This window comes from Moschus berezovskii, chromosome 12 (genome assembly GCF_049115385.1).
Source record: "Moschus berezovskii isolate FMDL1 chromosome 12, NW_MosBer_1.0, whole genome shotgun sequence".
NCBI lineage: Eukaryota > Metazoa > Chordata > Mammalia > Artiodactyla > Moschidae > Moschus > Moschus berezovskii.
The window spans coordinates 25,342,141-25,363,688 of record NC_142471.1 but is presented as its reverse complement, the minus strand read 5'-3'; the positions used below and the strand labels follow the sequence as shown (position 1 = coordinate 25,363,688).

The 21,548-nt window shown below is 36.9% G+C and overlaps 1 protein-coding gene and 1 pseudogene across 4 annotated transcripts in view; both read left to right on the top strand.

Annotated features, from left to right (window-relative positions):
• The window catches only part of RUFY2 (RUN and FYVE domain containing 2), a 44,725-nt gene extending 23,927 nt beyond the window's left edge, over positions 1 to 20,798 (top strand). For all 4 annotated transcript variants that reach the window (XM_055425605.2, XM_055425606.2, XM_055425604.2 and 1 more), the window contains exons 14-18: positions 6,215 to 6,344; positions 6,619 to 6,713; positions 13,861 to 13,909; positions 18,101 to 18,178; positions 18,269 to 20,798. In XM_055425605.2, coding sequence (XP_055281580.1) covers positions 6,215 to 6,344; positions 6,619 to 6,713; positions 13,861 to 13,909; positions 18,101 to 18,178; positions 18,269 to 18,412 — 496 coding nt within the window. In that variant the 3' untranslated portion in view covers positions 18,413 to 20,798. The remainder of the gene's footprint in view (positions 1 to 6,214; positions 6,345 to 6,618; positions 6,714 to 13,860; positions 13,910 to 18,100; positions 18,179 to 18,268) is intronic.
• On the top strand, positions 10,393 to 10,786 carry LOC148775946 (elongin-C pseudogene; annotated as a pseudogene).
• Positions 20,799 to 21,548: the final 750 nt, after the last annotated feature.

The following is a 21,548-nucleotide window of genomic DNA, read 5'->3' as shown; positions in this document are numbered from 1 at the left end:
TTCGATTATTAGGCTTATGTTTGTCAGATTTGGAAAAACTTCAGCCATTATTTTTTCAGATTGTTTTTTCAGTTTCATATGCTTTATCCTCTCCTTTCTGAGACTCTGATATCGTAAATGTTAGATTTTTTGTTAATGGTCCTATAGGACCCTGACACTATTCTTTTAAGTCTGTTTTCTTTCTGTTGTTCAGATTGGGTAGTCTCTGCTGTTCTGCTTCTTTTTTTTTTTTTTAATTTTATTTATTTATTTATTTTTGGCTCTGCTGGGTCTTCGTTGCTGTGGAAGCTTTTCTCTAGTTGCCATGCTTGGGCTTCTCATTGCCATGGCTTCCCTTGTTGCAGAGCACAGGCTCTAGGGTGTGCAGGCTTCAGGAGTTGTGGCATATGGTCTCCATAGTTGCAGCTCCCAGGTTCTGGAGCACAGGCTCAGCAGTTGGTGGCGCACAAGACTTAGTTACTTGTGGGATCTCCCCAGATCAGGGATCAAACCCCTGTCTCCTGCATTGGCAGGCAAATTCTTTACCACTGAGCTACCAGGGAAGCCCCTGTTGTTCTGTTTGGAAATCCGTTCTTTCCTCATCTTCTTTTCCTGTCATTCACTGAGATTCATTGCATGTATGTATGTATGAATGAATCCCATTCATTGAGATTATTGTATTTTTCAGTTCTAAGATTTCCATTTGATTCTTTCTTCCAAAATTTCCTTCTTTCCTTCAAAACTTCTTATTCATTAATTTGTTTCAAGCATATTCTTTTTTTCCAGAGGAGGTAAAATATGAACTTTATTTTAAATGATAGTCAGAAATCTAGGTTACAATCTGGGCAGGAGAGGGAATTTTCAAGTGGAGGAAATTACATTTTGGGAATTTTTTGTTTTGCATTTTATCAAACTACAGTTGATTTAAAATGTTGTGTTTTATGCGTAGAGCAAAATGATTCCGTTATTCATGTATATATATATATATTTTTTGGATTATTTTCCTTTACAGGTTATTACAAAATACTGAGTATAGTTCCCTGTGCTATACAGTGAGACCTTGTCGGTTATCTGTTTTATATATAGTAGTGTGTATGTTAATCCCCAAATTTTAATTTACCACCCCCTTCCCACCTTTCCCCTTTGGTAATCATAAGCTTGTTCTCTGTGTCTGTGGGTCTGTTTCTGTTTTGTATGTGAGTTGTTGTTTTTTTTTTTCCCCAAGATTCCACATGTAACTTATATGATATTTTGTTTTTGGCTTACCTCACTTAGTATGATAATCTCTAGGTCCATTCATATTGCTGCAAATGGCATTATTTCGTTCTTTTTTATGGCTGAGTAATATTCCATCATATAAATATACTACATTTTCTTTATTCATTTATCTGTTGATGGACATTTAGGTTTCTTTCATGTCTTGGCTATTGTAAATAATGCTGCAGTGAACATTGGGGTGCATGTATCTTTTTGAATTATGATTTTCTCCAGATATATGCATATGAGTGGAATTGCAGGATCAGGTGGGGTTTTTTCTAACCCTGTTTTTATTTTTTTTTAAGGAATCTCCATACTGCTCTCCATATTGGCATCACCAATTTAGATTTCTTCCAACAGGGTAGGAGGATTCCTTAAGCATACTTTTAATTGGTTATGGGAACATTTTTATTATGGTTGCTTTAAAATTCTTGTCAGTTAATTCCAACATCTGGAATTACCTGACACGTTGTCATCTGTTGATTGTTTTTTCTTATCCAATTGAGATTTTTCCTGGGTCTTGGTCTAACAAGTGTGTTTCAGTTGCATTCTGCACATTTTGGGAACTATGTTATGAGACTGCATCTTCCTTAAATTTTATGTTTTAGCGTCCTTCAGTGAAACCACACCAGCAGGGGAATGTAGACACTGACCACTGACCCTTCATACCAAGTTGGGGTAGAAGCCCAGGACTGTTCCTGAATGGAATGGAGAAGGGTGCCTAACTAGTGGGCAGGAACTGAAATCTCTGCTTTCCACTCATTGACACTGTGGAGCGAGAAAGTGGTACCTTGTTACCATGAAGTGGGAATGGAAATCCAGGCTGCCCTTTTGGTCTCTGTTGACACCGTCCTGGAGGTTTCTTCCTCTGGTGTTTTTTGGACTAGGGCATTTATTTTTGAAATAAAATTTCTTTGGAATAGGGTGTTTATTGTTAAAGTTTCTATCATGCTAGGCTGCTTATTCCTGGCTCTTTGGCAAGAGAGAATAGGCTTTCCTTGGGACTTTTTTCATCTGTGCCCATTGCTGTTTGTGCGTGTGGGATTTTTCAGCACCCAGTCTGAGCTTTTGAGGAAGCAAACAGAAGCCTCAGGGCACTCATCACCAGTGTTATTACTTGAATCCTGGGGTTCCTAGATGGTCTACTTTCTTCTCTTCCCCCTTTCAGAATATTCTTATATTTGTTTATATATAATGTCTGGGGTTTTTAATTGTACTTAGTTGGACAGATAGGTAGAAATGTGTTTACTCCACCTTGTCCAGAAACAAGTTTCTTTAAATCTACCTTAAAAATAACATTTTGAGAAGCTGGTATATAGAATAAGGCTTTAGGAGAGGGAATAAATATTACCTTGGTTGGAAACTTGCATCATTTGTACATTGTGAAACTAAAACCCACCTGTTTTTCTACCTGCCCCCCCCCACACAAAAAAAGAAACCACTTAGCAAACAAACATTTTCTCTTAAAGTTTCATAGAAGCACTTTCAGGACTTTCTTGGCCACAGAAATCAAAAGGAACATTTAAGTCGTCAAGTTTATTAATGGTGCCAAGGGTTTTCTTGTTTAATTCCTTGTGCTCTGCCAAAATGGAAAAATGTGAAAATCAAGACTGGGACACTGCCAGTCAATAAAAGACAATCTTGAAACTTCAGTAATCTGTGTTACTGAATTGCTTTTCTAGAGTTTGACAGAAGTATAGGTAAGACAAGTCTGATATTTATTCTTCAGTGCTGCCTCTCTTTGATCACTGCCCAGTTCAGTTCAGTCACTCAGTCGTGTCCGACTCTCCACGACCCCATGAATCAGCACGCCAGGCCTCCCTGTCCATCACCAACTCCCGGAGTTCACTCAAACTCATGTCCACAGAGTCGGTGATGCCATCCAGCCATCTCATTCTCTGTCGTCCCCTTCTCCTCCCGCCCCCAACCTTTCCCAGCATCAGAGTCTTTTCCAGTGAGTCAACTCGTCGCATGAGGTGGCCAAAGTATTGCAGTTTCAGCTTTAGCATCAGTCCTTCCAATGAACACCCAGGATTGATCTCCTTTAGAATGGACTGGTTAGATCTCCTTGCAGTATAAGGGACTCTCAAGAGTCTTCTCCAACACCACAGTTCAAAAGCATCAATTCTTCAGCGATCAGCTTTCTTCACAGCCCAACTCTCACATCCATACATGACCACGGGAAAAACCATAGCCTTGACTAGACGGACCTTTGTTGGCAAAGTAATGTCTCTGCTTTTTAATATACTATCAAGGTTGGTCATAACTTTCCTTCCAAGGAGTAAGCGTCTTTTAATTTCATGGCTGCAATCAGCATCCTTAGTGATTTTGGAGCCCAAAAAAATAAAGTCTGACATTGTTTCCACTGTTTTTCCATCTCTTTCCCATGAAGTGATGGGACCAGATGCCCATGATCTTTGTTTTCTGAATGTTGAGCTTCAAGCCAACCTTTTCACTCTCCTCTTTCACTTTCATCAAGAGGCTTTTGAGTTCCTCTTCACTCATCTGCATATCTGAGGTTATTGATATTTCTCCCAGCCCCCTTGATTCCAGCTTGTGCTTCTTCCAGCCCAGCATTCCTCATGATGTACTCTGCATATAAGTTAAATAAGCAAGGTAACAATATACAGCCTTGATGTACTCCTTTTCCTATTTGGAACCAGTCTGTTGTTCCATGTACAGTTCTGACTGTTGCTTCCTGACCTGCATACAGGTTTCTCAAGAGGCAGGTCCAGAGGACGACCCAAATAATGCTCCAGGGACCTGACCCTTCCCAATAGGACTGACCTACACAATAGGAAGCTGATAGAGCTGGGGAGAGATATTTGTCCCTGCTGAAATCGTGAAAGTAATTTTGTTTCTCATTTGGTGCCATTTTGGTAGAGGATAAACATGTTAACAATTTAGAGATTGTAGGAATCCCTGATGGCTGAGAAAAATTGGAACTGTTTCTATAGAAATAGGCAATTGCGACTTTGTCCAAGAAAAACAAATTCCTTTTTTTGTTTTTTAAACACATTCCCTTTTTTCACCTAAAATGGAAAAATCTTTTGGTTTCTTAACTCCCCAACCAGGAATTGAACTCACTACACCCCATGCAGTGGAGTGTTAACCACTTGCCCTCCAGGGAATTCCCTGGACATACATTTCTTCTTTATAACATTTTGATGAACATAATTTTTTGGTATGCATAGATATTTTTGCTTTTTAGAAAGAGGAAACATGCTATATACTCTCTGGTATCTTGCTTATTATATCTATTATTGATACATCATGGACATTTTATCATATCATTTACTGTAGGTCTATAACATCGTATCTCAGTTAACCTCAAGGAATCATTTAGCCTGAAAAAAATATGCTTTATTGTTTAAATTTGCATATCTTTGATTACTAGTGATAGCCTTTTGTATTTCTGTTGTGAATTGTCAGTTCGTATCCTCATTTTCCTCTGTGGTGTTCAGTTTTTTAATATTTATTTGTAAGAACTCTTTATGTATTTATTCTGGGTCTTTCACATACAGTGAAAATGTTTTCTAAGTTATAGTTTATTTTTAAACTTTGTTCATAGTGTTTTTTATTCATTTAGGCATTTTACAGTAGATTTTTTATTTATTTTTCAGACATTGTGTATTTTTTATATCATTATATTTTCCCTTTTTTTCCTTTATGGTTTCTGCCTTTGGTGATCAACATGTGTTTTGACAATATATGTTAAATAACTTAAAATCAAAATTTTTCTTTTGCTTTCTCAATCAGTTTTTTCTGATTATGGATGATGAGGCCACTCAGTGCACTGTACTTTGCTTACTCAGTGTTAGCAATATGTACCTGTCCCTCCATATTCTTTTTAAATCTATGGTGAAATAGTATTGTATCAACAATTTGTAAATTCCATTTTGAAGTATCTTGTCTCTTCAACTTGAATTATAAAATCTCAAATTTGCTTCCCTGAAAATAATTTGGCTATAGATGGAAACGCTAACCATATGAGGAAACAAAAGTAATTTTAACACAAAAAATTAAAATAATGTTCCATTCCGTCGCTCAGTCGTGTCCGACTCTTTTCCACCCCGTGGACTGTAGCCTACCAGGCTTCTCCATCCATGGGATTCTCCAGGCAAGAATACTGGAGTGGGTTACCGTTTCCTTCTCCAGGGGATCTTCCCGACCCAGGGATCGAACCCGGGTCTCCCACATTGGAGGCAGATGCTTTAACCTCTGAGCCACCAGGAAAGCCTGTGATATTCTCAATATTATGATATAACATTATAGTTAAAATGTAAAGCACTAGGAGCTATAGCATTATTAATGTATACCTTACCTGATAACAACTGCTTAGGAGAAATAATTATTGAAATATTTTGGGAGGCTTTCCTAAAATGTAAGAATTTGACTACTTTTGTTTTTCCAGCTAGCACCTGTTGTTTGACTGGTGAAATAGTGCTTTCAGATGTGAACTGGCATGTTTCAGACAGTGTGGATTTTCCTCCAGTGTCTCCTTGGTCTTAGATCTGTTCTGTAATGGGTCAGCTTCTAGGATTGATTTCTCTGTTACTGATGTTAAATTGACTTAGTGGTTGCTGTAATTCTTAAATCAGAGCAATACTTTTCATTAGTTTGTTGTAAAAATTTTCTCTTGGCACAGAACATGGTTCCATTTCTAAGACAGAACCAAGCCTTAATAGTATGGTGTGCCTTTCCAGGCATTTTTCATGCTTGTCCAGTATTTATGTACGTAGAATTAGTAAATGACAGATCACAAGTGGTTTTTGTGATTAACAAATTAACTGAGATTCGAGGTCTGAAAACCTTGTGCTACTGAACTTGTTTTCTAAAAGGTATTTGTGAAAGAAAATCTGAAGACTTTAATTACAAAGGTGAAAGTAATCAACCAATGAGATACTCTTAAAAAGAATACATACAGCTGTCATGTGAGAAAGCACTGAGCTGTCTGTATTATTTGTTGACATTCAAGGGTGCAACTGGAAACCGATCTGAAGATTGAGAAGGAATGGAGACAGACTTTGCAGGAAGATCTTCAAAAGGAGAAAGACACCGTATCTCATCTCAAAAATGAGACCCAACAGATCATTACTCTTAAAAAAGTAAGTAATGGTGGTAAACTTTAAAAATCCTATTGTGATGAAAGTTACTTGAAAAGACAATCAAGTCATAATTTACATGTATGCGGAGGAAACAAAGTATACTGGTCTTCTTTAAAAATATTACTAAGGGGATTAAATGAATAGAAAATAGTTGATAATAAATAGACCAGCTATGTTTTATAAAAAGCTGAAGGATACACTCCTTTAATGGTATGTATACAATGTGGAGTTTGTTTCTTTTAAATTGCATTTTCTGTCTTTTATTATTTTGAAGGAGTTCCTTAACCTCCAGGATGCAAATCAGCGGTTGAAAAAAATATATCACAAACAGGAGCAAGCTCTTCAAGAACTTGGCAACAAACTTAGCGAGTAATTTCTCTTTTTTCCTTTTACTGAGTAGTCATTGACTTTTGTAAAGTTATGAGTGTGCCAAACCAAATAGGCATAAAAGTTTAATATAAAAAAGAAAGATATCAACTATTAGAAACAAAGCCAAACAAAAACTTCAAAATTAACAGATAAGGGTGTTGACTGGGGAGAGATTGTGTTAAAAATTATGTTCTAAAATGAACATAGATCTTAGCTCCAAATATTTTCCAGTAGATGAAATCTAAGACTGTTGTTTAATTTCTCCAAATCATATTTTTCTCAGAAGTCAAATTTTAAGAATAGTTAGATCTTTTTCAGACGGTTCTGAGAAAGAGCCACCATTGTGAAAAGTGGATGTTGTTTGGTGCTATCTGTAGTTGGGGCTTAACTTCATACATTATGGTTGGTTCTGTCACATTGAAGTGTTACTGGGTTCCTATGAGGACAAGAAGGAGAAGTGGATTTCTGTCTTTCTCACATTTTCCTCCTTGTTCCACATTGTCTGTATTTGGGATTAGCTTCATCTTTGTGCCCTAATTGAACATATTGTCAAATATCTAGGGTAAACGCTGGAAGGTTTGATGTAGTATTGAATGTACCACTGTCACATTAGAAAATAAAAAGTGTCACTTTTATAATACAGAAAAGTTAAAGAAAGCTACAGTGACCCATAATTCTATCACCTAAATAAATCCCTTTGATGTTTTATATGGTTAGAAAATTCAAAGCATCAAAAGAGAAGTTCCCTAGTCATCCAGTGGTTAAGACTCTGCATTTCCACTTCAGAGGTGTGGGTTTGATCCCTGGGGAGGAAACTAAGGTCGTGTAAGTCACTCAGGCAAAAAAGGAAAAAGTAAAATGAGGTGAGGTTGGGAAGGGGCAGGTCATGCAGAATAATATGAGACATTTAATTTTGTTGAAAGGGAAAGATAATAGTTCAGAAATAGTTTTTAAGCTTACCATTCAGGATCTGCATTTTCAAGTTATGACTAAATTTTAAAATTAGCATTCTTTAATGTCATTCATTGGAATGGGTGAATTTAACTCAGATGACCATTATATCTCTTGAGAGTCCCTTGGACTGCAAGGAGATCGGTCCTGGATGTTCATCGGACGAACTGATGTTGAAGCTGAAACTCCAATACTTTGGCCACCTGATGCAAAGAGCTGACTCATTTGAAAAGACCCTGATGCAGGGAAAGATTGAGGGCAGAAAGAGAAGGTGACGACAGAGGATGAGATGGTTGGATGGCATCACCAACACAATGGACATGGGTTTGGGTGGACTCTGGGAGTTGGTGATGGACAGGGAGGCCTGGCGTGCTGCGGTTCATGGGGTCACAAAGAGTTGGACACGACTGAGCGACTGAACTGAACTGAACGTCATTCATTGGAATGGGTGAATTTAACTCAGATGACCATTATATCTACTACTGCTGGCAGGAATCCCTTAGAAGAAATAGAGTAGCTCTCATAGTCCACAAGAGTTTGAAATGCAGTACTTGGGTGCAATCTCAAAAACGACAGAATGATCTCTGTTCCTTTCCAAGGCAAACCATTCAATATCACAGTAATCCAATTCTATACCCCAACCAGTAATGTTGAAGAAGCTGAAGTTGAACAGTTCTATGGAGACGTACAAGACCTTCTAGAACTAACACCCAAAAATGATGTCCTTTTCATCATAGGGGACTGGAATGCAAAAGTAGGAAGTCAAGAGATACCTGGAGTAACAGGCAAATTTGGCCTTGGAGCACGGAATGAAGCAGGGCAAAGGCTAACAGAGCTTTGCCAAGAGAACGCACTGGTGATAGCAAACACCCTCTTCCAACAGCACAAGAGAATACTCTACCCATGGACATCACCAGATGGTCAACACCAAAATCAGATTGATTATATTCTTTTCAGCCAAAGATAGAGAAGCTCTATACAGTCAGCACAAACAAGACCAGGAGCTGACTGTGACTCAGATCACGAACTCCTTATTGCCAAATTCAGACTTAAACTGAAGAAAGTAGGGAAAACCACTAGACCATTCAGGTATGACCTAAATCAAATCCCTTACGATTATACAGTGGAAGTGACAAATAGATTCAATGGATTAGATCTAATAGAGTGCCTGAAGAACTATGGATGGAGGTTTGTGACATTGTACAGGAGGCAGTGATCAAGACCATCCCCAAGAAAAAGAAATGCAAAAAGGCAAAATGGTTGTCTGAGGAGGCCTTACAAATAATGGAGAAAAGAAGAGAAGCAAAAGGCAAAGGAGAAAAGGAAAGATATACCCATTTGAATGCAGAGTTCCAAAGAATAGCAAGGAGAGATAAGAAAGCCTTCCTCAGTAATCAATGCAAAGAAATAGAGGAAAACAACAGAATAGGAAAAACAAGAGACCTCTTCAAGGAAATTAGAGATGCCAAGGGAACATTTCATGCAAAGATGGGCACAATAAAGGACAAAAATGGTATGGACCTAACAGAAGCGGAAGATATTAAGAGGAGGTGGCAAGGATACACAGAACTATACAAAAAAGATCTTCATGACCCAGATAACCATGATGATGTGATCACTCACCTAGAACCAGACATCCTGGAATGTGAAGTCAAATGGGCCTTAGGAAGCAACACTACTAACAAAGCTAGTGGAGGTGATGGAATTCCAGTGGAGCTAAAAGATGATGCTGTGAAAGTACTGCACTCAACATGCCAGCAAATTTGGAGAACTCAGCAGTGGCCACAGGACTGGAAAAGGTCAGTTTTCATTCCAATCCCAAAGAAAGGTAATGCCAAAAATGCTCAAACTACTGCACAATTGCACTCATCTCACACGCTAGTAAAGTAATGCTCAAAATTCTTCAAGCCAGGCTTCAACAGTACGTGAACCATGAACTTCCAGATATTCAAGCTGGATTTAGAAAAGGCAGAGGAACCAGAGATCAAATTGCCAACATCTGTTCGATCATCGAGAAAGCAAGAGAGTTCCAGGAAAACATCTACTTCTGCTTTGTTGACTGTGCCAAAGCCTTTGACTGTGTGGATCACAAATAAACTGTGGAAAATTCTTCAAGAGATGGGAATCCCAGACCACCTTACCTGCCTCCTGAAAAATCTGTATTCAGATCAAGAAGCAACAGTTAGAACTGGACATGCATGGAACAACAGACTGGTTCCAAATAGGAAAAGGAGTACGTCAAGGCTGTGTATTGTCACCCTGCTTATTTAACTTATATGCAGAGTACATCATGTGAAATGATGAGCTGGATGAAGCACAAGCTGGAATCAAGATTGCTGAGAGAAATAACAATAACCTCAGACATGCAGATGACAGAAACGAAGAACTAAAGAGCCCCTTGATGAAAGTGAAAGAGGAGAGTGAAAAAGTTGGCTTAAACCTCAAGATTCAGAAAACGAAGATCATGGCATCGGGTCCCATCACTTCATGGCAAATAGATGGGGAAACAATGGAAACAGTGACAGACTTTCTATTTTGGGGGGCTCCAAAATCACTGCAGATGGTGACTGCAGCCATGAAATTAAAAGACACTTGCTCCTTGGAAGAAAAGCTATGACCAACCTAGACAGCCTGTTAAAAAGCAGAGCCAGGGCCCTGGTGTAGGGTCTGTGGTGGTGCGCGGGGACCCGGTGCGGTGGCTGCGGAGCTGACGAGAAACTACTAAAGTTCCTGTGGACGCAAAGTAGAATTTCATAAGAACATAATGGATGGAGAAGAGAAAACCTATGGTGGCTGTGAGGGCCCTGATGCCATGTATGTCAAATTGATATCTTCAGATGGCCATGAATTTATTGTAAAGAGAGAACATGCGCTAACATCAGGAACAATAAAAGCCATGTTGAGTGGCCCAGGTCAGTTTGCTGAGAATGAAACTAATGAAGTCACTTTTAGAGAGATCCCTTCACATGTGCTATCGAAAGTATGCATGTATTTTACCTACAAGGTTCGCTACACTAACAGCTCCACGGAGATTCCTGAATTCCCAATTGCACCTAAAATTGCAGTGGAACTGCTGATGGCTGCGAACTTCCTAGATTGTTAAATAAAATAAAATAAACTGTTAAAAAAAAAAAAAAAAAGCAGAGCCATTACTTTGGCAACTAAGTCCATCTAGTCAAAGCTATGGTTTTTCCAGTAGTCATGTATGGATGTGAGAGTAGGACTATAAAGAAAGCTGAGCACCGAAGAATTGATGCTTTTGAAGTGTGGTGCTGGAGAAGACTCTTGAGAGTCCCTGGGAATGCAGGGAGATCCAACTATTGAATCCTAAAGGAAATCAGTCCTGAATATTCATTGGAAGGACTGATGCTGAAGCTGAAAAGAAACTCCAATACTTTGGCCACCTGATACAAAGAACTGACTCATTTGAAAAGACCCTGATGCTGGGAAAGATTGAAGGCAGGAGGAGAAGGGGATGACAGAGGATGAGATGGTTGGACGGCATCACCGACTCAATGGACATGAGTTTGAGTAAGCTCCGGGAGTTGGTGATGGACAGGGAGGCCTAGTGTGCTGCACAGTCCATGGAGTCACAAAGAGTTGGGCATGACTGAGTGACTGAACTGAACTGAATGTCACTGACAGGAGTAAGTATCCCTTTTAGAGTTTACAAACCATGTGACTTAGGGCCATTTATTTAAACTCTTTAAGTTCATTTTTGCATTTGTAAATTGTAGAGTTATAATATCCCTTTCTCCATTTGTAAATTGGAGAGTTATAAAATACCTATATGGTTCTTTTTCTAATTAACAGAATAAGTATGTGAAAACACCTAGCATAGTACCTTTCCTCATCTCAAGCAGAATATCGGTTTTGTTGTCTGTAAGATGAACAGGATAGATCTGAAAGTTACTTTCCAGTGCTTACATTCTAAACCAGCAATTTAAAATATAAATGATTAATTTTAATTTGAAAAGTACTTTTGATAATGACATATTTACACTTAATCGATTTCTTATTGAAGGATTCTTATAAAGAGAAATTTTGATAGATTTTGAAAAGCTTTAAATGTTAATTATTCAGGGCTTCCCTGGCAGCCCAGTGGGTAAGAGTTCTTCTACTGCAGGTAGATTAGGTTTGATCCCTGCTTGGGGAACTAAGATCCCACATGAGCATGGTGCAGGCAAAAAAAAAAAAGTTAATTATTCTGAATAAGTTATAATTGTATATAAACTGTCTAGTATGAAGATTAAAGTAATAAACCTGAAATATTAATATTTGGAGAAAACCTGAAATGTGAAATTTTAGAATGAAATATAGAAAAAGAGAAATCTAGACTAATCTGTGTTATAATTACTGACAGTTTAAAATAACTGAAAGAGGAAAAAACGAACTTCTCCCTTACCCTCACTGAGGCTTAAATTCCAAGGAGAAAAGCTTTTAGTTTAAAGAATAAATTACCAGGACTCTTCCAATGTAGTGTTCCGTAGATGCTATTCTTTCCACATAAAGAAACTTACAGATTTTTTTCCTTCATAGAGGGATTTCAGGATTATCTGAGGCTTACATAATTTATGGATGTTTTCCTATAGTGTCATAATTGATTATATCACGTTACATTCTCATGTTTTATTTTGACCTTTACCTATGCTTTTTTCATGCATAGGTGGTCAAATATTTTCAGAAACTTAAATACATATTCCTAAATGGAATTTAATTAAAATGAATAATACAGACATCTGTTCCCTGCCTAGGACAAGGAACAGGTGTTCTTTTATGTTGTGTTTATTGGAACTATAACTCTCTTTCTTTAGGATAGTTTGGCAATTTGTATCAAGGTGGAAGGGGCAGCATGCTTTTTTAGGGTCCGTATTTGTGAATAAAGGCATTTTAACCAGAAATAAATCAACACCAGTAAGTTTTCACATAGAAAGTATTTCTGTAGTGAGCACCATTAAGCTATTTTTATTCCATATTCAGTTTTTCTTTATATACTATTGTGGCCAAAATTCCCATCAGCGTCAGTTTTCCTTGGGTGCTTTTTGTAGATATGAGTTCAGCTAAGAAAATTTGATTACTCTGTTAGTATTTTTACACTGTGTAATATACATTTATTATTCCCACTGTAAGAGTTGTTATGAGCCAGATAAAAGACTAACACTGTTTTTAAGTTTTGGAACAAAGAACACTTGTAGGGCAAAGCAAGTTCCTAATGTTCTGCTTCAGATTTTAGTATTTTATGTATGTTTTAATCCAATTATTTCATTTTTAAGTTGTTATCTTAAAAATAATACAAATGTTTTGGTTATTTCAATTTTAATGAACAGTTTTATGGGAAAAAGATTTGAAACATGTTGAAAATTCATCAGTAGGTAATTACGTAAACTGCATATTTTACATTCTTTTTCATGGTATACCATGTAACCATTTAATATAATGATGTGGCAGATACTTAATAATAAGTCAGTAGCTCTAAGCCTTTCAGGATATATTGTTAAGTCATATAGGGAACTATGTAAATTATTTTTCCATTTGAAATACACATACTCATTGACATGTAGAGATGATCATGTCTGGGTATTGGGATCACAGATAAATATTGCATGTTAACTAACACGTATTTTTAAAAGGTTAAAAAAGTATTATATCTTCCTTCACATATCCATTCTTACCACTCTGTAGCATCTGCTACAGAAAGAGTATTAGTAATGGTTAACCTATCGACTTTTGGGTCTCAGAGATGAGGGTTAAATCCTGGCTTCCTCAGTTACCATCTTGTGAGTTGTTACAAGTGACTAAACCTCATAAGACCTCACTGTTTTCATCTTTATAAGTGTTTCTGAAGACTAAATGAAATTACACATGCAAAGTTTATAGCATAGTGTCTGGTACCTCAGTTATTTATTGACAGCTACAATAAATGATAGTTATCATTAATAGTCATAAGCACATGAAAATTCCAACATTCTTTCCTTAAAAAAAGCAAATTTTAAATCTCAAAACTATTTTTGCTTTAGGTCATTTAAGAAATATAGGAAACTGTTAAATATAATCCCACTAGCCAAAGAAGATCATTAGAATAATATAGTATATAGTTTTATATCCTGTGAAAATTCAGTACCTTTCTAAGGAATTACTAGATGTTCTGTATTTTAAAATGTGTACTGAAATTTGAACCAATTTATGATCTTTTTAGATCAAAACTTAAAATCGAACACATAAAAGAAGCCAACAAAGCATTGCAGGTGAGTTTGAAGTATTTTCCTCAAGTAGGAAGGTATGGATATCTGTGAAGGTCTCCAGTAGAAGGTAAGGCCCTGTGTACTGTTGTTGAATCCTAGGATATATAGAAGCAGAAGCACTGAATGGGGAGCTTGTATGATGAGGTCCACCTCTTCCTTATACCTCTAGAACACATTATTAAAATTCCTCATGTTGGAAATGACCTTGGAAATAGTTTTGTCTACTTTCCTGAAGTTGTGGCATGGTTAGAGTGAAATTGCCTTTGGATTTGATAATCCTTAAATTCCTGAGCCAGTCTGTTACTTACTAGTTTTAGATCTTCATCGAGTCACATATCACCATGGAGTCTGTTTCCTCTTCCTGATTTTGGCTTATGATTTTGCCTAAGGTTGCTTTGAATATTGAGTATGTTAATTGAGTGAAAGTGATTTGGTACAATTGAATATATGGTTCTTACAGCAGAGGAGAAAATATAGTCTCTGTGTGAGTACTTCAATGACAGATGGCTTCTTACCGCACAAGCTCCCCATTTTGTGTACCAAAGTGTTACATGAAAGTCATTTATAAAGTCAAATTGTACTACATAGTAGGAAGACTTAAAAAAAAACGGGGGGAAGCAGTCTTTTGTTTTTCACCTTGTTGTCCCTTATCCATTCCAGCTTTTGCCACCATTAGGGAGCCACTTTTAATTCTTTTTAGTTGTTTCTTCTGGCATTTCCCTATTTTCTTAAGTATTATGCAGACCTATGTATTGCCTCATTAACATGATGGATGAGGAGTTTTGCTAACTCTCCCCATGGTCTGTCTACTCTTCACTGTTCTTCTCCTGTAGTTAAGTAAGAGTTTTTGTGAAATATATTTACTGTATATTCTTTATTATGAATATTTAAATATTGTTCCTTGCTGGGGCAGGTAGTATTATATATTGCAATTGTATTTTTTTTCTTGAACTACTTTTCATTTCCTCTAGAGCTAATATTTACTCCCCCTTGCCTTTTTTAGTTGTATTTGAGAATCAGAGTTTTCTTATACCTTCAAACACTTCTATTAAATGCTTTTTGATAGAAGTTTTTCACATGGGAAAAATGAATCAAGGAATCAGTTCTTTCTTTTTCCATCAGTCATCCTTATTGAAGTTCTCTGCTTTATTGCTCCTGTCTAGTCTGGTCTGGTCACTCTTGTCCTGGCATTTCCCTTTGCTGTCCTTCATTCTTTCAATGCTTTTTTTCTTTTTGCCATGCCACACAGCTTGTGGGACTTTATAGTTAGCCAGCTAGGCATCAAACCTGGGTCTCTGGCAGTGAGAGAATGGAATCCTAACCACTTGATCAACATGGAATTCCTACTGGGCGATGCTTCCTTCAGTAGTCTCCTAGAAAATGGCGAATGAATAATAAAATATTTTATGAATCTGTATGCCTTTATTCTGCTCTCATACTTTTAGGAGATATGTAAGGATGTTTGCCCAACTATCATTTTTTAAACTCTTTTGTAAAAATTTTTCACTGTGAAATATGTATCATATATGCAAGAGAACATGTACGGTACAACTTAAAAATGCTAACATACTGTTTTAGCTTGTAATAGAACATGTGTGCTCCCCGATTGCATTCCCATCCCTACAGTAACAGTCTTCTGTTTTCGTTAATCATTATGTTTTTCTAACAGTTTTATTGTTCATCTCTAGCCTACATTATCTAGATTTCCATTTTTATGTGTATGAAAATGGATTTATATATGGCTTTGGCTTTTTTTGGGGGGTGCTTACTATTGTCCAATTGATGGGTCTGGGACAACTATTGTAGTTTCTTACATTTTGGATTTTATCTGATTTCTTCTTCCTAGTAGTCTTATTTTTCCTCTATCCCCTTATTTAAGCCTATAAACTGGAAATTAAACCTAAAGGTTTGGTTGGATTCAGTTTCAACCTTCTGTGAGACTATTTCTGTTACTATATTTTTAATATTCAGCAGGCTCCTATTTGCTCATTTTTCCTTTTTAAAATAACATCTTGTTTTTATCTCTGAGGATATTCTAATTTTGTTAATTTTTTTTTTTATTGCTGCCATTCTGTTTGCTCTGAATTCTTTTCTTGTGTTTATTTGGCTGGAGTACTTCATGCCCAAATCATTCCTCAAATGTTAGAAAATCTCCCAGTTTTGATGAAAGGCACAAAAAAATCTTGGAAGCCTGGTGTTTGTTGGTTAGGTGTGTGGGGATGGGTTGTAATAGACAGGGACGCCTTGACCAAAGCTTCCAATCCGCTGGGTATGTTCTTCCAGTGTTGGTATCTACAAGACTTCTCTCTGGAGCAGTTGACTTTGTTCAGAGAAGGATCCTTAATACCGTTTGGAGGATTTAACCTGAGTAGCTGACATTCTGGAATGCCAAGGGCAGAGAAAAATAGCCATTTGTTTGCAGAGCAGTAGCTTGCCCCCTTTAGTTTTGGCTCTGCTTGTAAACAGCTTTGTTTTGTTACAGAAGCAACTTCAGCTCCCTGGATTTTAAGTTTTTCTTATCTGTAAAATGAAAGCTTGAGGTTACTATTCTGAGGTCCCTTCTAGCTAATGCACTAGGCTTAGATTATACAGCTTTTCTCCTTGAGAGAGGTGCAAGGTAAGTTCATAAGTCTGGAAATAAAGTTGGAAGCTTAACCCTGATGTCAGAAGGTTACTTACTTTTGAACCAAATGATGGTGTTTGGAAATCTGCTTCATGTCAGGCTCTCGTCCTTAACAAACATAGCTGGGCAGGAAAGTTGCTTGCACTATGTGGCTTTGGGATATTTGGCAAATCACTTTCCTTTTTATGGTGTTCAAGTTAGACTGAATTATCTCCAAGGCCTCATCTTGCTTTAAAAAAAAATTCCATGATTCAAATCATGTGACTCTGCTGGTCAGTCTCTCTGTATCTGATGGGAGCTGTCAAGGGTTTTTTTTTGTTTTTATATCTTCACTTCTTACAATCCTGTGTTCTAAGAAGCCTTAAGAGTGCCTGAAGTGCAGTAACCCAGTATCATTTGTCTTACCTCTGCTATATCAGATAATAGGTGCTGGTTACTAAGACTGTGAAATAAAAATAGCTAGTATTAATCTTGCAGTCTTGATCCCTGAATGCTTTACTCTCTTTTCATCTTAGTTTCTTCCAAGAATTATGCTGTCAGGTAGAAGAGGCTTTCAAGAAAACTCAGGCCTTTGAGAATGTCTGTGGGCTTTTCTGCTTGTAAGATTTTTCTTGTTGGCTGGTATAGGTCCTATGTTGCTCGCTCCCTCTTCCAAGTTGGAATCACATATACTTGGTTTTGTGGAAGCAGCAGCAGCAGGGTAGCTTAGTCTGGGCTGTTTCCAAAAGGGACATGTGATGAGATTAATCAGAAATACAGGACTTCTTTCAAACTAGGTCTTCTTATAAAATGGGCACCACCTGGTTAAGAATGAGTCAAGTTAGTTAGAAATGTTAGGTTAACTTCTACCTGTTTAAGACTACTTACATTTGTAGATTAAACAAATGTGGAATTTCCTTCAAAATAATCTGGGTGAGGAAAAAGACACATGCTTTTTTAAATAAGCAAGATTGGCCATATATTGATATTCAATAGTGAAACTGGATGATGGTTCATTTTACTCTTTACAACTGAATACTGGAACATTACATAGTGTCTATTACATTTGTGAGTTACAGAAGGTAAGGGAAATTTACAGCAGTGTAGAACTTAAAGTGAAGTCTTACCTAAAGAACTCAATCATCTGATTTACAAATTCTCTTCAAATTTTGTGGATTAGCTGTGTATAATACATACTATCTTTAAATGTTTTTGGACTAGATATTAAGGTTCTTTCCTTACAGTTACTATCCATAGTGGATTTTTGTTAAAAACATTTGTCGTGAAATGTTCCAGTATTCAGTTGTAAAGAGTAAAATGAACCATCATCCAGTTTCACTATTGAATATCAATATATGGCCAATCTTGCTTATTTAAAAAAGCATGTGTCTTTTTCCTCACCCAGATTATTTTGAAGGAAATTCCACATTTGTTTAATCTACAACTGTTTCAATAAATCTGTCCAAAAAAAGGAGGACTAATTTTTGGTTTATCTACATGCATATTCCTATAAAATGCTCTTGGTCAGAAATGTTTTCATGTATCTTTTAGTACTAATTTGAGCATTAATAGTCATATTTTTCCTCTACCAGGGACTGGTTTGGTTGAAAGACAAAGAAGCAACACATTGTAAACTTTGTGAAAAGGAATTCTCACTGTCTAAGAGAAAGGTAAGGGAGACTAGGAAGTGAGTCCAAAAGTTTTGGTGCAAATATGGCTGATTTTACTCATTTTTTTTTCCTGACTTTTTCATTTAATAGCACCACTGTAGAAACTGTGGGGAAATTTTCTGTAATGCCTGTTCTGACAACGAACTGCCTTTGCCTTCTTCACCGAAGCCAGTACGGGTTTGTGATTCCTGTCACGCATTACTAATTCAAAGATGCTCATCTAACTTGCCATAATATTCCAGAACTATTCTAATGTATGAAAAGTACCTACAATGAATAATGAATGTTACATATGAACGTGTGTACAAGGTATTCAGACAGCCCTTCTTAAGCAGCTTTGACAGCATTGGTACCAGTTTTACTTTCACATATTCAACTCACAGGAACTCTTAATATGTAACTTGGAGATTTCCTTTGCCATTTTTATTAAAAAATAACAGGGCATGCTTTAAAGTAACCTTAGCCTAATTCCTGACTGTAGTTATCATGTAACTCTTTTCTTAATGCCATGGAGAGGCCAGAGAGCGTAGCCTACATGTTTGCCTTATTTTGTAAAGGCCTTCTTAAAATAGGGTTTCACATGATTCTTCTCCAGAGTTGATATTTGATGGTGCCTGTAATTTTTTAATGCACTTTAAAGCTTCACAGTTCTCAGAGAACGACTGGAAATGCACATTTTAGAAGTATTAATATTTCAACAGGTTTTCATTAGCTTGGTGAAATGTCAACTGTATTTATTTGCTTCCCCTCCTCTGCCCATTTTGCATTAGAAAATGCCTTCCTTCTCTGTAGTCAATGTGGTATTTTGCTGAACTTTCAGATATAGTGGGTCAAAGAGGTATTATTGTCTCCAAATATTTTGAAAATAAGTTATATCCATTTCTTAGGGGGGACTCACACCTTTAAAAGTCAAAACATAGGAACTGCTCTGGCAGTTAAGACTCCATACTTGCACTGCAAGGGGGCACAGGTTGGATCCCTGGACTAAGATCTTGCATACCACATGGGCATGGCCAAAAAAAAGTCAAAACATAAACTTTCCTAGAAAAAAATGTAATAGCCGGGATTATTGGCTCCTGATTTTCCCTTAAGCATTTAAGAAGAAATCTAAAATACAGTTAAACTGCCTTTGACTATGACAGGTGTGAGTAAAAAAGTTCTGTATTACCTTTCCAGTCCAGTAACTTTTAGGAAGCATTACACTGTGGCAGTCTACTACAGTAGAGTAAAATATCATTTATTAGCACCTCTAAGCCAGGGCCTAGAGCAGACTGAAGATGGACTTTCAGCCCTGCCACTACATACATACTTGAACTATTTCAAGCATGAAGTCAGTAAACACTAATCCCTGTTAATAGTTTATAGCATACCAAGAATTTAATTGTACTGATGTTTTGTACCCTTGCATAATAACCGTTTCAACAGCATCACCACTTGGGGTTCTTTTTTCTTAAGTCTTGCACTTTTGAGTCTGTACCTTTTAAAACATGCCATTATTGGTATCCACATTACTCCTCAGAGCACTAGTGAATAAATCATGGCTACTCCCTCCCCTTGGAGAAGACTCTTGAGAGTCCCTTGTACCGCCAGGAGATCCAACCAGTCCATTCTAAGGGAGATCAATCCTGGGTGTTCATTGGAAGGACTGATGCTAAAGCTGAAGCTGCAATACTTTGGCCACCTCATGCGATGAGTTGACTCACTGGAAAACTCTGATGCTGGGAAAGGTTGGGGGCAGGAGAAGGGGACGACTGAGAGTGAGATGGCTGGATGGCATCACCGACTCTGTGGACATGAGTTTGAGTGAACTCCGGGATTTGTTGGTGGACAGGGAGGCCTGACGTGCTGTGATTCATGGGGTCGCGGAGAGTTGGACACGACTGAGCAACTGAACTGAACTGAACTCCCTTCCCACTAAGGTAGCACTGCTTATTCTACATGATCGTTATTATCCTGAGTACATACTTCTGTTGAGGTTTAAAATTAATTTTCTAAGTTGCCAAAGTATGAAACCACTATTTTACTTTCAGATTTCTTTTCCATAATCCAGTTTTTAGTCTTCAATCAGAATGGACATACAGATTTATAGGTGGTCTTTAATGCTCTGATAGGAATATTTGAAACATGAATTATATTCTTTGAACTGTTTTGTACTGATGGGATGGGTTAACATTTTTATGACAAGAGTAAGCAAAAATGAAAAATTTCAAGTGCTGTTTTTTATTATCGTGCTTAAAACTTTAAAATGTGAATAAAAGATGATTTAAAAATACCAACCCTGGTTTCATTCAACAAATAAACCATGATTTTTTTAGTCCCAATTTATTCTTCACTACTCATGTTATTGCCATTGATTTGGGCCTTTTGTAGGCAGGCTCTTTCTAAGAAAAAATTGAAACTTGTTCCATTTTGTTTTGACTTGTATCTAAAAACTGTAACCTAATTTTGAATTTCATGTAATAGAACTTTGTATTTTGTGAACTTTGTGTACTGTTCCCTCATCTAGTAGTACTATCATCTAATGCTATCATGGTGCCAAGGAATTGTGATTGTAATTCTCCTATTCACACTTCTCTAAAATGTGAATTTTATATAACAAATAAAACACCTGAAAAATTAAGCCTGTTTTACATAAGTGGTGTGAGCCTAGTAATTAAGGGAGTGAGTACAGGCAGTACGATGAATCATCGCTCCAGTTGATTGGTTCCACTTATGCTACCAAGCTGCCTTAAGAACAGCAGAAATCATTCCTTCTATAGTACCTTCTACCAATTTGATTTCTAATCATTAACTGACACAAAGCATTCTAGGACAGACGCCATACTCATCTCCCACACATTGATATTTATTACATTAATAACATTTCTAGCAAAAACAAGTAACAAGTTCAATAACTGAATTCACATTGACAGGTTTCATTTTGATCCATTAGCCAATTTGGAAGAAAAGCCATATTGATCAAAGGGATTAAAAGTAAAGCACCTTTTTTCCTTGCTACATAAAATTATTAAATACAATGGCTCTAAAACTCGAAACAAATTAGATGCAAAATCCAATCTCAAGACTCTCGACATGGACTTGTGTCTTACATTTTAAAAAGTAGTCATCTATACAGTTATTAAAAAAGCCATATGCTTTAACTATTTGGCTGGAAACTGAATACACCTGTGAGAATTATACTCCACAGTAAATACCTTTGTACTTGTAGTGAATCTCATGTCACCAAGAACCTTAACCTAGTCTAAGACATTTTGAGAACTTACAACTATCACTTTTGGGAAACATTTTTTTGGTACTTCAGTCAAGTGCTGAGGGGATTTCTTCTAAAGTCTAGAGCTAGAATCTAAACTTCCAACACTCCCATCTGCAG